Raw genomic sequence first — 13621 nt, 5'->3', positions numbered from 1 at the left:
TCCCTACTCCTTTCCTGCCTAGGAATCGCTGGAGACTGGCTGCCAAACTAACGAAACAACCGCACACCGACGCACCACCTCCATCATTTGAAAGGCATCCACTCTTTCTTCAACAGAAATGCAAACTAATAATACAAAACAAAGAATACCCGTTTTCTCACGCAGCTACAGGTAACCCCACCCCCTTCCTCTTTCCCTTTTGCCAAAGCGGCCGTGCCCAACCATCCCCAGCCTCAGGCAAGCCGTCTCCCACCTCGGGGATTCCCCGAGCACCCGGAAAAAGACGGCACAGCTTCCCGCAGCGCATGTTCCAGCATTCCCCTGCAGCCGGCCTGAAATGGACCGAACATACCGGATCACTACCCGATGGCCCGAGACTGTGCTCCTCTCCCTTCCGCCAACTTAAAACAACCATCCCCGTCCTCAGGCAAGCTGTCTCCCACCTCCAGGATGCCCAGAACCCCAGCCCAACGGAAAAAGACGGTGCTGCTTTCCACAGCACATTTCTCTTCCAGTGTTCCCCTACAGCAGCCCTGAAACGGCCAAAAAATACCGACAGACCAAGAACGTGCTCCTCTACCTTCCGCCCATCTAAAAAAACACTGCTGCCTCAGCACAACATTAAAAAAAAAACCGGAAAAAACAATCCACCACTCAGCAAAGGCTGACCCCCCTACAACCACATTTACATTTCACCAACAGAAAGACCCCCCTCCACAAACCTCCTTGACAGACAAAACCACACACACACAATAAAACAGACACACACCCTCAAAGCCACACACCAATCCATCCCACTTTGCCAGCATAGCACAGCACATCCCCCAACCCCCCAAGCAAAAAAAACAAAACAAAAAAAAAAGACACATCAACAACCTGCACACACACACACACACACATAAAATAACTCTGTGACACATACACACACAAAAAAACCCCCCACATGCTAGCGCCCGTTTCATTGGTTTCGGAAACGGGCCTTTTTTACTAGTTAGTAATAAGTAGAGGTGTTTTGGTAACACCATTACGTTCATTATTATTGGAAAAGTATTTTCAGTGTTTCATCTACTGAGATCTTTTACTGTTACTGCCACTACTGATTATTTCTATAGTGCTGATAGACATGCAGAGCACGGTTCACAAACGCGTAAGAGACTATCCCTGTTCAAAACAGAGTTTACAGTCTGTTCAAAACAAACAGGAGAAACAAGAGATTAGGTAGTTCCATTTATTATGGGAAAATATTAAAAACAATATTCCCCTCATTCTATAACGTCGCCTAAATTTAAGCACACACACAATTAGCTTCTGGAAGAGCAAAAATTATAATACTAACTGTGGTAAACGTTTTGCTTGAAAAATTGAGAGAGCCATTTATAAATATTGGTACTTAAAACAAGCCTCAACTGCCCTGGGAAAACTCACAGACGTTTACAGTATACAACCCATTAGGGCTCATTCTTATCTGCTCAATAGTGTACTCAAAAACCACAGTGGAAAACAAATAGAAGAAAAGCCACTGCAGAAAAAAACAGCCACTATCTATCTAACAAAATAAATACATAAATAAATAAATAAATACATTTAGCATTAACTCTACTCAATTTTCTGTCTATAAATCTTTAAATCAATTCCAGGGGTTAGAGCTCTGCCTGCCAAAACTTCTTTCACTTATCTGTAGGTAACATTGTCCAACTGTATCATCATCCACAGAATAATTGTTCAAATCATAAAAGGCTAAAGGCAGCAACATGCTTGAATCCTGGACCTCAGCAAGGGCCCCCTTGTTTCGCCAAGCTGTGTCAGGAGGAGGAACTTTCTTTGAACAGTGTGAGCAAAAGGTTTATCATAGTTAGTACCTAAATTTAAGTGCCATAATGTACTTTTAAAATTATAGAATACTGCCATTTATGCATGATAGTGTACACTTGTGTAAATTACAGCATGCCTAACCATTCTGCAATCATGCGCTAAAATGGCATTCAGAGGGGGAGGGGCATGGGCATGCCATAGGTATTGCTGACATAAACGCATAAATGCTATATTTAGGCATTCCCATTACACCAGCTATAAACCTAGCGTAAATGTGAGCACCTACAGGGACATGTCAATGCTGTTTTTTGCTAGTATTCTATAAGAAAATTTACTTACATAAATTTGCCAACCTGTTCCAGAATTAGTTTAAAAGAAACCTCAAAAAGTTGGTCTTTTAACATGCATTTGCATTAGGACAAAAATGTAAAGCAAGAAAATAACTAGTAAAAGAGTATTTGAAAGATATATAAGACACTACCTGCTGAAAATAGAAAAAGAGAATATGGTACTGGTAAAAGTTTGTTCACAGTTTGTTTTACTTTCTACAGCAGTTGTGCTAGTTCCTACTTGATTTTCACCTCTTATTGTTAATCACAGGTATTTTCCATTACAGTTTTTTCCAAGATGGCTTGAAAACAGCTGATAAACTGAAGCAGTATATTGAAAAGCTGGCTGCCGATTTATACAATGTAAGTGATTTGGTATATTTTTATGTCTAAAGTTATTAATTCATTTATATTAATTAGAACTGTACCGAATAGCATATTTTACTATTTGGCCGAATACCGAACACAAATAATGGGCATTGGGCTTTTATATAACAAATAAATAAAAGAAGCAACGTAAAATCAGAGATCAAGTGTTTATTTCATTAAGATTTAGCACAGTAGAGCCCCAGATTATTTATTTGTACATTGGGCGAGCAGTTTCCAACGTGCAGGCAGAACAGGGAGAAAGCGGTCTCTCAAAACACACTGGTGGGTAACATTATTAACTGTATTATTTAAATGTGTGCCGCCTCCTGAGTTCTCCACCTGCCCCCAACTTCTCTGTCTACCAGCTCCTTTGTACATCAGGAGAACAGTTTCCAGCCTGCAGGCAAAGAAGAAGAAAGCGGCCTTTCAAACTAGACACTGGTGGGTGACATCATCAGTGACTTAATAACTAATTCAGAGACTATATGTGGTTCTGTATTTCACAAATGGTCTTAGGTTAGCCGTGCTCAATCAAAATGGACTTGTTAAACAAACTAGTTTGTTGACTACTTTATATAATCCGTCTTATTTGGCTAAGTATTAACTAAACTAATGCACTGGAAGACTTTATAACATTCTAGTGATATATACACCTAAACAGTTTTCAAAATGGTTTACAATTAGAGGGAAGACTAGTTCAATAATAACAAAAAATGGTCATTTAGATAGCTCTGGATCAAATTTCCATCCACTATCCAATCATTCTAATAAACCAAGATTAGTGTCATTTCAGTGTATTCATCTGTTAATCACAATCACTCTGTTGAAAGATGCCTTTGTTTCATATCTACCCATTCCACTAACATATTAATGCCAGATCAGTTATCAATAAAACTGAAACTATGACTAGATTGAGGAGGCACAATCTGGTTTTACACTAATAATAGAAACTTGATTACGATCTAAGGATGATCCTATCCTCAGTGACATATGTCCTCCAGGTACAACATCGCCCATCTCACAAGAGAAAAGAAAGGAGGTAACATTACTTTAATATATAAATCAGTCACCATCATTTCTGAGCTCCTATTGCCTTGTCTAGAAATTATTTTAATATCTTATTGCTTTACCATCCTCATGGTAATTGGAATCTCACTGAGTTCATCTCTAACGTGTCAAATCAGATAACCTATTACTAATAGGTGATATTAATTTCCATTTAGTCAAACGTGAAGACCCATGTACTAAACGTTTCCTAGATTTCCTTAAAACTTGGCAATTCTGTACTCCCTTTGGAAATTCTCCCCATAATAAAAGCCATCAGTTAGACCTATTAACATACCGATTTACTGAACCAGTAACTTCTTTATTTCTAATCCTGTGTAGACACCTGTCCCATGGTCCAACCATAGTAAGTTATCTTTAACCCTCCACTGGAAAGAAGACACAAATAAATCAAGAATAAAAGCTCAGGTCTCCTCTTTCACATCGAGGTAAAATTGATCCCTTTACCTTGTGGTCCAGAATACCTTTTGACCAATTAGGATCCATTTCTCAGTCATCAAATATCATATATGACTGGAACACTATATGCTTAGATCTTTTAAATGACATAGCTTCTGCAAAAAACAAAGATTGGACCAGCCAAAAAATTGTCTCCACGGTTCATTGAACTATTAGAGGCATAAAGGTCATGCAGGCATCTAGAAAGAGTATGGCCCAAATCAAAAACAGATGACAAATGGAACAACTGGCGAAAATTACTAAAAGCATACAAATATAAAATTTAAAAAGCCAAAACCAGAAATCTCTATATTTGGTTAATAATCTACTTAACACGTAATCCCTGACTGAAACCAATGAATCTACTCCCATCGCAGACCAACTAGCAAATTAGTTTGAGGAGAAAATTAACAAAATTAGTCAAGAAATGAAAGGCTCCATCACCAATATTGACAAATATATTCTTACATAAGTATTGCCATACTGGGAAAGACCAAAGGTTCATCAAGCCCAGCATCCTGTTTCCAACAGTGGCCAATCCAGGTCACAAATGCCTGGCAAGATCTCAAAAAGTACAAAACATTGTATACTGCTTATCTCAGAATAGTGGATTTTCCCCGTCCATTTAATAATGGTCTATGGACTTTTCCAAACCTTTTTTAAACTCCACTAAGCTAGCCGTCATTACCACATTCTCTGGCAACAAATTCCAGAGTTTAATTACACGTTGAGTGAAGAAACGTTTTCTCCGATTTGTTTTAAATTTACTGCATTGTAGCTTCATCTGATGCCCCCTAGTCCTAGTACTTTTTGGAAAGCGTAAACAGATGCTTCACATCTACCTGTTAAACTCCACTCATTATTTTATAGACCTCTATCATATCTCCCCTCAGCCGCCTTTTCTCCAAGCTGAAGAGCCCTTGCCGCTTTAGCCTTTCCTCATAGGGAAGTCATCCCATCCCCTTTATCATTTTTGTCGCCCTTCTCTGCACCTTTTCTAATTCCACTATATCTTTATTGAGATGCGGTGACCAGAATTGAACACAATATTTGAGGTGCGGTCGCACCATGGAGCGATATAAAGGCATTATAACATCCTCATTTTTGTTTTCCATTCCTTTCCTAATAATACCTAACATTCTATTTGTTTTCCTAGCCGCAGCAACACACTGAGCAGAAGGTTTCAACGTATCATCAATGACGACACCTAGATCCCTTTCTTAGTCAGTGACTCCTAACGTGGAACCTTGCATGACGTAGCTATAATTCGGGTTCCTCTTTCCCACATGCATCACTTTGCACGTGCTCACATTAAACGTCATCTTCCATTTAGACACCCAGTCTCCCAGTCTCGTAAGGTCCTCTTGTAATTTTTCACAATCCTCCCGTGATTTAACGACTTTGAATAACTTTGTGTCATCAGCAAATTTAATTACCTCACTAGTTACTCCCATCTCTAGGTCATTTATAAATATGTTAAAAAGCAGCGGACCCAGCACAGACCCCTGGGAAACTCCACTAACTACCCTTCTCCATTGAGAATACTGACCATTTAACCCTACTCTCTGTTTTCTATCTTTTAACCAGTTTTTAATCCACAATAGAACACTACCTCCTATCCCATGACTCTCCAATTTCCTCTGTAGTCTTTCATGAGGTACTTTGTCAAACACCTTCTGAAAATCGAGATACACAATATCAACCGGCTCACCTTTATCCACATGTTTGTTCACCCCTTCAAAGAAATGTAGTAGATTGGTGAAGCAAGATTTCCCTTCACTAAATCCATGTTGACTTTGTCTCATTAATCCATGCTTTTGAATATTCTCTGTAATTTTGTTCTTAATAATAGTCTCTACCATTTTGCCCGTCAATGACATCAGACTCTATAACTTCCCAGATCTCCTCTGGAACCTTTTTTAAATATCGGCGTTACGTTGGCCACCCTCCAATCTTCTGGTACCATGCTCAATTTTAAGGATAAATTACATATTACTAACAATAGCTCTGCAAGCTTATTTTTCAGTTCTATCAGTACTCTGGGAAGAATACCATCCGGTCCAGGAGATTTGCTACTCTTCAGTTTGTAGAACTGCCCCATTACATTCTCCAGGTTTACAGAGAATTCATTAAGTTTCTCTGACTTGTCAGCTTCGAATACCATTTCCATCACCGGTATCCCACCCAAATCTTCTTCGGTGAAGACCGAAGCAAAGAATTAATTTAATCTCTCCGCTACAGCTTTGTCTTCCCTGATTGCCCCTTTTACTCCTCGGTCACCTAGCGGTCCAACCGATTCTTTTGCCGGCTTCCTGCTTTTAATATACCTAAAAAATGTTTTACTATCAGGCTTATTTTCGAAAGAGAAGGGCGCCCATCTTTCGACACAAATCAGGAGATGGGCGTCCTCGCCCAAATCGGCATAATCGAAAGCTGATTTTGGCCATCCCCAACTGCTTCCCATCGCGGGGACGACCAAAGTTCCCAGGGGCGTGTTGGAGGCATAGCGAAGACGGGACTGGGATGTGCCGAACAGATCGGCGTCCTCGATCGATAATGGAAAAAAGAAGGGCGTCCCTGATGAGGACTTGGCCAACTTTACTTGATCCATTTTTCCTTACGACCAAGGCTCAAAAAGGTGCCCGAACTGACCAGATGACCACTGGAGGGAATCGGGGATGACCTTCCCTGACTCCCCCAGTAGTGACTAACCCCCTTCCTCCCTCAAAAAAACAACAACTTTTTTTGCCAGCCTCAAATATCATACTCAGGTGCAACGCAGCAGTATGCAGGTCCCTGGAGGGGGGAGGTTTGTGTGTTAGCGGAGGCATAGCGAAGGCATGGACATCCTTCTTGCAAACATTTTGGACATCCTGAACTGCCCCCCCCCCCCCCCCCACAGGGACGGGCAAATAAAATTTCAAGGGAATGGAGTGAAGGAGTGGCCTAGTGGTTAGAGCACTGGTCTTGCAATCCAGAGGTGGCCGGTTCAAATCCCACTGCTGCTACTTGTGATCCAAAATCCAAATAAATAAAGGGGGTGTCGGAGGCATAGCAAAGGCTTAGACGTCCTTCTTACAGAAACATACACATTTTGGATGTCCTCAACTGCCCATTGCAGGGCTGGAGGCATAGCGAAGGCGCCCAACACTTGGACGTCCTTCACCCATACTAAAAAAAAAAAAAAGACGTCCCTGACGAGCACTTGGACATTTTCACCTGGTCTTGTGTTTTTTTAAGGTTGTAGACGGCTATTATACACGCAGCTTGTCTTACAAAAAGGAGACTATGACATTCCTTATGCTGTTTCTTATTATTTTCAGTCGGTTCTTTCTTCCATTTTCTGAAGGATTTTCTTTTAGCTCTAATAGCTTCCTTCACCTCACTTTTTAACCACGCCAGCTGTCGTTTGGTCTTCCGTCCTCCTTTTTTAATACGCAGAATATATTTGGCCTGGGCTTCCAGGATGGTGTTTTTGAACAGCATCCATGCCTGATGTAAATATTTGACCCTTGCAGCCGCTCCTCTAAGTTTTTTTTTTTTTCACACCGTTCTTTTATCTCCTTTTTTTAAAGCTCCTTAGTCTCCTTTTTTAAAGCTAAACACTAACGTATTTGATTTCCTGTGTGTATATACTTACTTCAAAGCTAATATCAAATCTTATCATATTATGATCACTGTTATTAAGTGGCCCCAGCATCATTACCTCCCGCACCAGATCATGCGCTCCACTAAGAACTAGGTATAGAATTTTTCCTTCTCCCGTCGGCTCCTGTACCAGCTGCTCCATAAAGCTGCCCTTCTTCCATCTGTCAATTCTGCTATATACGGGACTGATGAACACGAGCCGGTTCGGGCGGGAAGACGGCCGCGCATGCGCGGTGCGCATGGGCGCGCGAGGACTAGCAAAGGCCTTTGCTAGTAAAGTTTCCGATTGGAGGGGCTGCCGTGGACGTCACCCATCAGTGAGAACAATCAGTCTGCTGTCCTCGGAGAATACCTTCTACAGGTATGTACCATTCACTTTCTTTAATGATAAATTAATCTACACCTTTTTACGCTGGTAGGGTTGTTGTACTTATTAAGTTCTTTGTTTTAAAGCTACATGGATGTTTGTCTTATGTTTTTCGGTTCTCATAATATCCTTAGGTATGCCTTATTGATGTTGTGAACGTCTTCATTTTTTTTTTTGATAAATTTGATTTTAATAAGTATTTTTGGTTGATTAGTCATATACATACATAAATACATTTGTTCATATTGCTGGGTAGTTGTACATGTTTGATTTGGTCTCTCTATTTATATATATACTAGTAAAAGAGGCCTGTTTCAGAGCAAATGAAACGGGCGCTAGCAAGGTTTTCGTCGCCAACACCCTCTCCCTCCCTGGCCAACCCCTTCGTTGTTGTGCCATTGTTCCACCCCCAATGTCATGACATTTGACGCGAGGGCGGGGCCCGGAGCAATGTCCCACTCCCCTCCGCCTCCCTGCCTCCCTCCCTGCCAACCCATTCGTTGTTCTGCCATTGCTCCGCCCTCGAGGGCGGGGCCCGGAGCGATTTTGGTGGCTTCACCACCACGAACCTTCGAACCTTTTTGAAGGAAGTCAGGGCTTGGCTTCACTGACGTCAGTGTCCTCAGAACGTTGAGGGTGAGTTTTATTATAGTAGATGTATATATTTACACACCCACACACCCACACATTGCTGGGTAGTTGTACATGTTTGATTTTGGTCTCTCTATTTATATATATATGTATATATTTACACACACACACACACACACATATATATATATATATATATATATATATATATATATATATATATATATATATATATATATTATTAATGTACTTAGTTTATTCATGTGTTTATAATGTTTTAATGATTTTGTAATATACATTTTGTGGAGGAGTGGCCTAGTGGTTAGGGTGGTGGACTTTGGTCCTGAGGAACTGAGTTCAATTCCCACCTCAGGCACAGGCAGCTCCTTGTGACTCTGGGCAAGTCACTTAACCCTCCATTGCCCCATGTAAGCTGCATTGAGCCTGCCATGAGTGGGAAAGCGCGGGGTACAGATGTAATAAAAAAATGATCCTTTGATGTTCTCATTTAAATTTTATTGTACTTTTTATTTGAATATATATTTATATTTGTATTTATACTTTTTATGTTTGTGTATTAGTATTGATATAGACTCCTGAAGCAGGCCAATCGGTCGAAACACTCCCTGTGTCAAGTCAAATGGATATTTGAAACATTTAATTGAAGATTTTATTAAAGAACATTTATATTTAAGGACATTTGCGCACAATTTTGGTTTCTTTTCTCTTGGTCATCTCCACTCTTTTGTTTGTTTGCTTCATTAATTATGCTAGCATACTCCTTTAAAAAAAATGTTTAAAGCAGTGACTCTTAGTGTGTGGAATTGTTTTCCATTTTGTACTGAGATCTGAAACTAATATTTTGATCTTTCTTAAATCTTTGAAAACTTGGCTTTTTTTCTAAAAATGTATCCTGAATTCAGTAAAAGATTGTTTTACCTTTTATTTTAATTGTGATCTGTCTTGAACTATTTGGTACTGACTGTATATGAAACCATGTATTGTATTATATTGTTCTCACTTGGGCTTATTAGGATGAGTCAAAGTTTGCCTTTACCCTCAGATTTGGGTGCTTCTTTATGTCTCAGAGGGCCTATCCCATCTTTTTCCCTTGCCATCTCCTTGTTAGAGTCTCAACTGAATGGATCTGTTCCTAAGTCAGTATTGTCTGTTGGTAACTTGTTTCCTATTTTGTTTTTTTCCCCTTAATTTGTAAGGTAGTTTCACCTCCTGGGTGTCTTCTAGACCTATTAGACACTAAGGTCCAAGGCAGCAGATTTTTTGGGGGAAGGAACACTGTTCCCTACTCTTCTGGCAAGCGTAGGTACAATCCTCCTTCTCGACAGCCTGCGGCCCAGGCTAAGCCCCAGCGCGCTCGCTCTCGTCAGCAGCGTGCGCCTCAGCAAGGCCCCTCGGCTCCCCAGCAAAAGCAAGGGACGAGCTTTTGACTGGCTCCAGCAGAGCATAGCCGACATCCAAGTGTCAGTGCCGGGCGACCTGCCAGTCGGAGGGAGGTTGAAAGCTTTTCACCAAAGGTGGCCTCTCATAACCTCCGATCAGTGGGTTCTCCAAATAGTCCGGCAAGGATACACCCTCAATTTGGCCTCAAAACCTCCAAATTGTCCACCGGGAGCTCAGTCTTACAGCTTCCAGCACAAGCAGGTACTTGCAGAGGAACTCTCCGCCCTTCTCAGCGCCAATGCGGTCGAGCCCGTGCCATCCGGGCAAGAAGGGCTGGGATTCTATTCCAGGTACTTCCTTGTGGAAAAGAAAACAGGGGGGATGCGTCCCATCCTAGACCTAAGGGCCCTGAACAAATATCTGGTCAAAGAAAAGTTCAGGATGCTTTCCCTGGGCACCCTTCTTCCCATGATTCAGAAAAACGATTGGCTATGCTCTCTGGACTTGAAGGATGCCTATACGCACATCCCGATACTGCCAGCTCACAGACAGTATCTGCGATTTCAGCTGGGCACACGTCACTTCCAGTACTGTGTGCTACCCTTTGGGCTCGCCTCTGCGCCCAGGGTGTTCACAAAGTGCTTGGCTGTAGTAGCAGCAGCACTTCGCAGGCTGGGGGTGCACGTGTTCCCATATCTCGACGATTGGCTGGTGAAGAACACATCCGAGGCAGGAGCCCTGCAGTCCATGCAGATGACTATTCGCCTCCTGGAGCTACTGGGGTTTGTGATAAATTACCCAAAGTCCCATCTTCTCCCGGTGCAGAGTCTCGAATTCATAGGAGCTCTGCTGGATTCTCGGACGGCTCGCGCCTATCTCCCAGAGACGAGAGCCAACAACTTGTTGTCCCTCGTCTCGCGGGTGCGAGCGTCCCAGCAGATCACAGCTCGGCAGATGTTGAGATTGCTGGGCCACATGGCCTCCACAGTTCATGTGACTCCCATGGCCCGCCTTCACATGAGATCTGCTCAATGGACCCTAGCTTCCCAGTGGTTTCAGGCTGCTGGGGATCTAGAAGACGTGATCCACCTGTCCACGAGTTTTCTCGAATCCCTGTATTGGTGGACGATTTGGTCCAATTTGACTCTGGGACGTCCTTTCCAAATTCCTCAGCCACAAAAAGTGCTGACCACGGATGCGTCTCTCCTGGGATGGGGAGCTCATGTCGATGGGCTTCACACCCATGGAAGCTGGTCCCTCCAGGAACGCGATCTACAGATCAATCTTCTGGAGTTACGAGCGATCTGGAACGCTCTGAAGGCTTTCAGAGATCGGCTGTCCCACCAAATTATCCAAATTCAGACAGACAACCAGGTTGCCATGTATTACGTCAACAAGCAGGGGGGCACCGGATCTCGCCCCCTGTGTCAGGAAGCCGTCAGCATGTGGCTCTGGGCTCGCCGTCACGGCATGGTGCTCCAAGCCACATATCTGGCAGGCGTAAACAACAGTCTGGCCGACAGGCTGAGCAGGATTATGCAACCTCACGAGTGGTCGCTCAACTCCCGAGTGGTGCGCCAGATCTTCCAAGCGTGGGGCACCCCCTTGGTGGATCTCTTCGCATCTCGAGCCAACCACAAAGTCCCTCAGTTCTGTTCCAGGCTTCAGGCCCACGGCAGACTGGCATCGGATGCCTTCCTCCTGGATTGGGGGGAGGTGCTGCTGTATGCTTATCCTCCCATACCTCTGGTGGGGAAGACTTTGTTGAAACTCAAGCAAGACCGAGGCACCGTGATTCTGATTGCTCCTTTTTGGCCGCGTCAGATCTGGTTCCCTCTTTTTCTGGAGATGTCCTCCGAAGAACCGTGGAGATTGGAGTGTTTTCCGACCCTCATCACACAGGACGAAGGGGCGCTTCTGCATCCCGGCCTCCGGTCCCTGGCTCTCACGGCCTGGATGTTGAGAGCGTAGACTTTGCCTCTTTGGATCTGTCAGAGGGTGTCTCCTGCGTCTTGCTTGCTTCCAGGAAAGATTCCACTAAGAGGAGTTACTTCTTTCTATGGAGGAGGTTTGCCGTCTGGTGTGACAGCAAGGCCTTAGATCCTCGCTCTTGTCCTACACAGACCCTGCTTGAATACCTTCTGCACTTGTCTGAGTCTGGCCTCAAGACCAACTCTGTAAGGGTTCACCTTAGTGCAATCAGTGCATACCATTACCGTGTGGAAGGTAAGCCGATCTCAGGACAGCCTTTAGTTGTTCGATTCATGAGAGGTTTGCTTTTGTCAAAGCCCCCTGTCAAGCCTCCGACAGTGTCATGGGATCTCAATGTCGTTCTCACCCAGCTGATGAAACCTCCTTTTGAGCCACTGGATTCCTGCCATCTGAAGTACTTGACCTGGAAGGTCATTTTCTTGGTGGCAGTTACTTCAGCTCGTAGAGTCAGTGAGCTTCAGGCCCTGGTAGCCCAGGCCCCTTACACTAAATTTCATGATAACAGAGTAGTCCTCCGCACTCACCCTAAGTTCTTGCCAAAGGTTGTGTCGGAGTTCCATCTGAACCAGTCAATTGTCTTGCCAACATTCTTTCTCCGTCCTCATTCCTTCCCTGCTGAACGTCAGCTGCACACATTGGACTGCAAGAGAGCATTGGCCTTCTACCTGGAGCGGACACAGCCCAACAGACAGTCCGCCCAATTGTTTGTTTCTTTTGATCCCAATAGGAGGGGAGTGGCTGTGGGGAAACGCACCATATCCAATTGGCTAGCAGATTGCATTTCCTTCACTTACGCCCAGGCTGGGCTGACTCTTGAGGGTCATGTCACGGCTCATAATGTTAGAGCCATGGCAGCGTCGGTAGCCCACTTGAAGTCAGCCTCTATTGAAGAAATTTGCAAAGCTGCGACGTGGTCATCTGTCCACACATTCACATCTCATTACTGCCTGCAGCAGGATACCCGACGCGACAGTCGGTTCGGGCAGTCTGTTCTTCAGAACCTGTTTGGGCTTTAGGATCCAACTCCACCCCCCGAGGGCCCTGTTTGTTCTGTTCCAGGCTCCACTCTCAGTTAGTTGGTACATTTTTTAGGTCAATCTCAGTTATGTCCTCGCCGTTGCGAGGCCCAATTGACCATGGTTGTTGTTTTGAGTGAGCCTGGGGGCTAGGGATACCCCATCAGTGAGAACAAGCAGCCTGCTTGTCCTCGGAGAAAGCGAATGCTACATACCTGTAGAAGGTATTCTCCGAGGACAGCAGGCTGATTGTTCTCACAAACCCGCCCGCCTCCCCTTTGGAGTTGTGTCTTCCCTTGTCTTTGTCTTGCTACATATGAGACTGGCCGGTACAAGCCGGTTTCGGGCGGGAAGACTGCCGCGCATGCGCATCGGCGCGCGAGGGCTAGCAAAGGCCTTTGCTAGTGAAGATTCCGATTGGAGGGGCTGCCGTGGACGTCACCCATCAGTGAGAACAATCAGCCTGCTGTCCTCGGAGAATACCTTCTACAGGTATGTAGCATTCGCTATATACACGATTATAACTGAAAAGAAACAATACCTATAAACAATCATTACAAGCCAAATACCTATAAACAATACCTATAAACAAT

The 13621-nt window shown here is 43.8% G+C and overlaps 1 protein-coding gene across 2 annotated transcripts in view; it reads left to right on the top strand.

Annotated features, from left to right (window-relative positions):
* ASAP1 (ArfGAP with SH3 domain, ankyrin repeat and PH domain 1) overlaps positions 1 to 13621 on the top strand; it is an 803986-nt gene that overhangs the window by 332594 nt on the left and 457771 nt on the right. For both annotated transcript variants that reach the window (XM_030219214.1, XM_030219206.1), the window contains exon 10: positions 2429 to 2504. In XM_030219214.1, coding sequence (XP_030075074.1) covers positions 2429 to 2504 — 76 coding nt within the window. The remainder of the gene's footprint in view (positions 1 to 2428; positions 2505 to 13621) is intronic.

This window comes from Microcaecilia unicolor, chromosome 1 (genome assembly GCF_901765095.1).
Source record: "Microcaecilia unicolor chromosome 1, aMicUni1.1, whole genome shotgun sequence".
NCBI lineage: Eukaryota > Metazoa > Chordata > Amphibia > Gymnophiona > Siphonopidae > Microcaecilia > Microcaecilia unicolor.
This window is presented reverse-complemented; position numbering and strand designations above follow the sequence as displayed.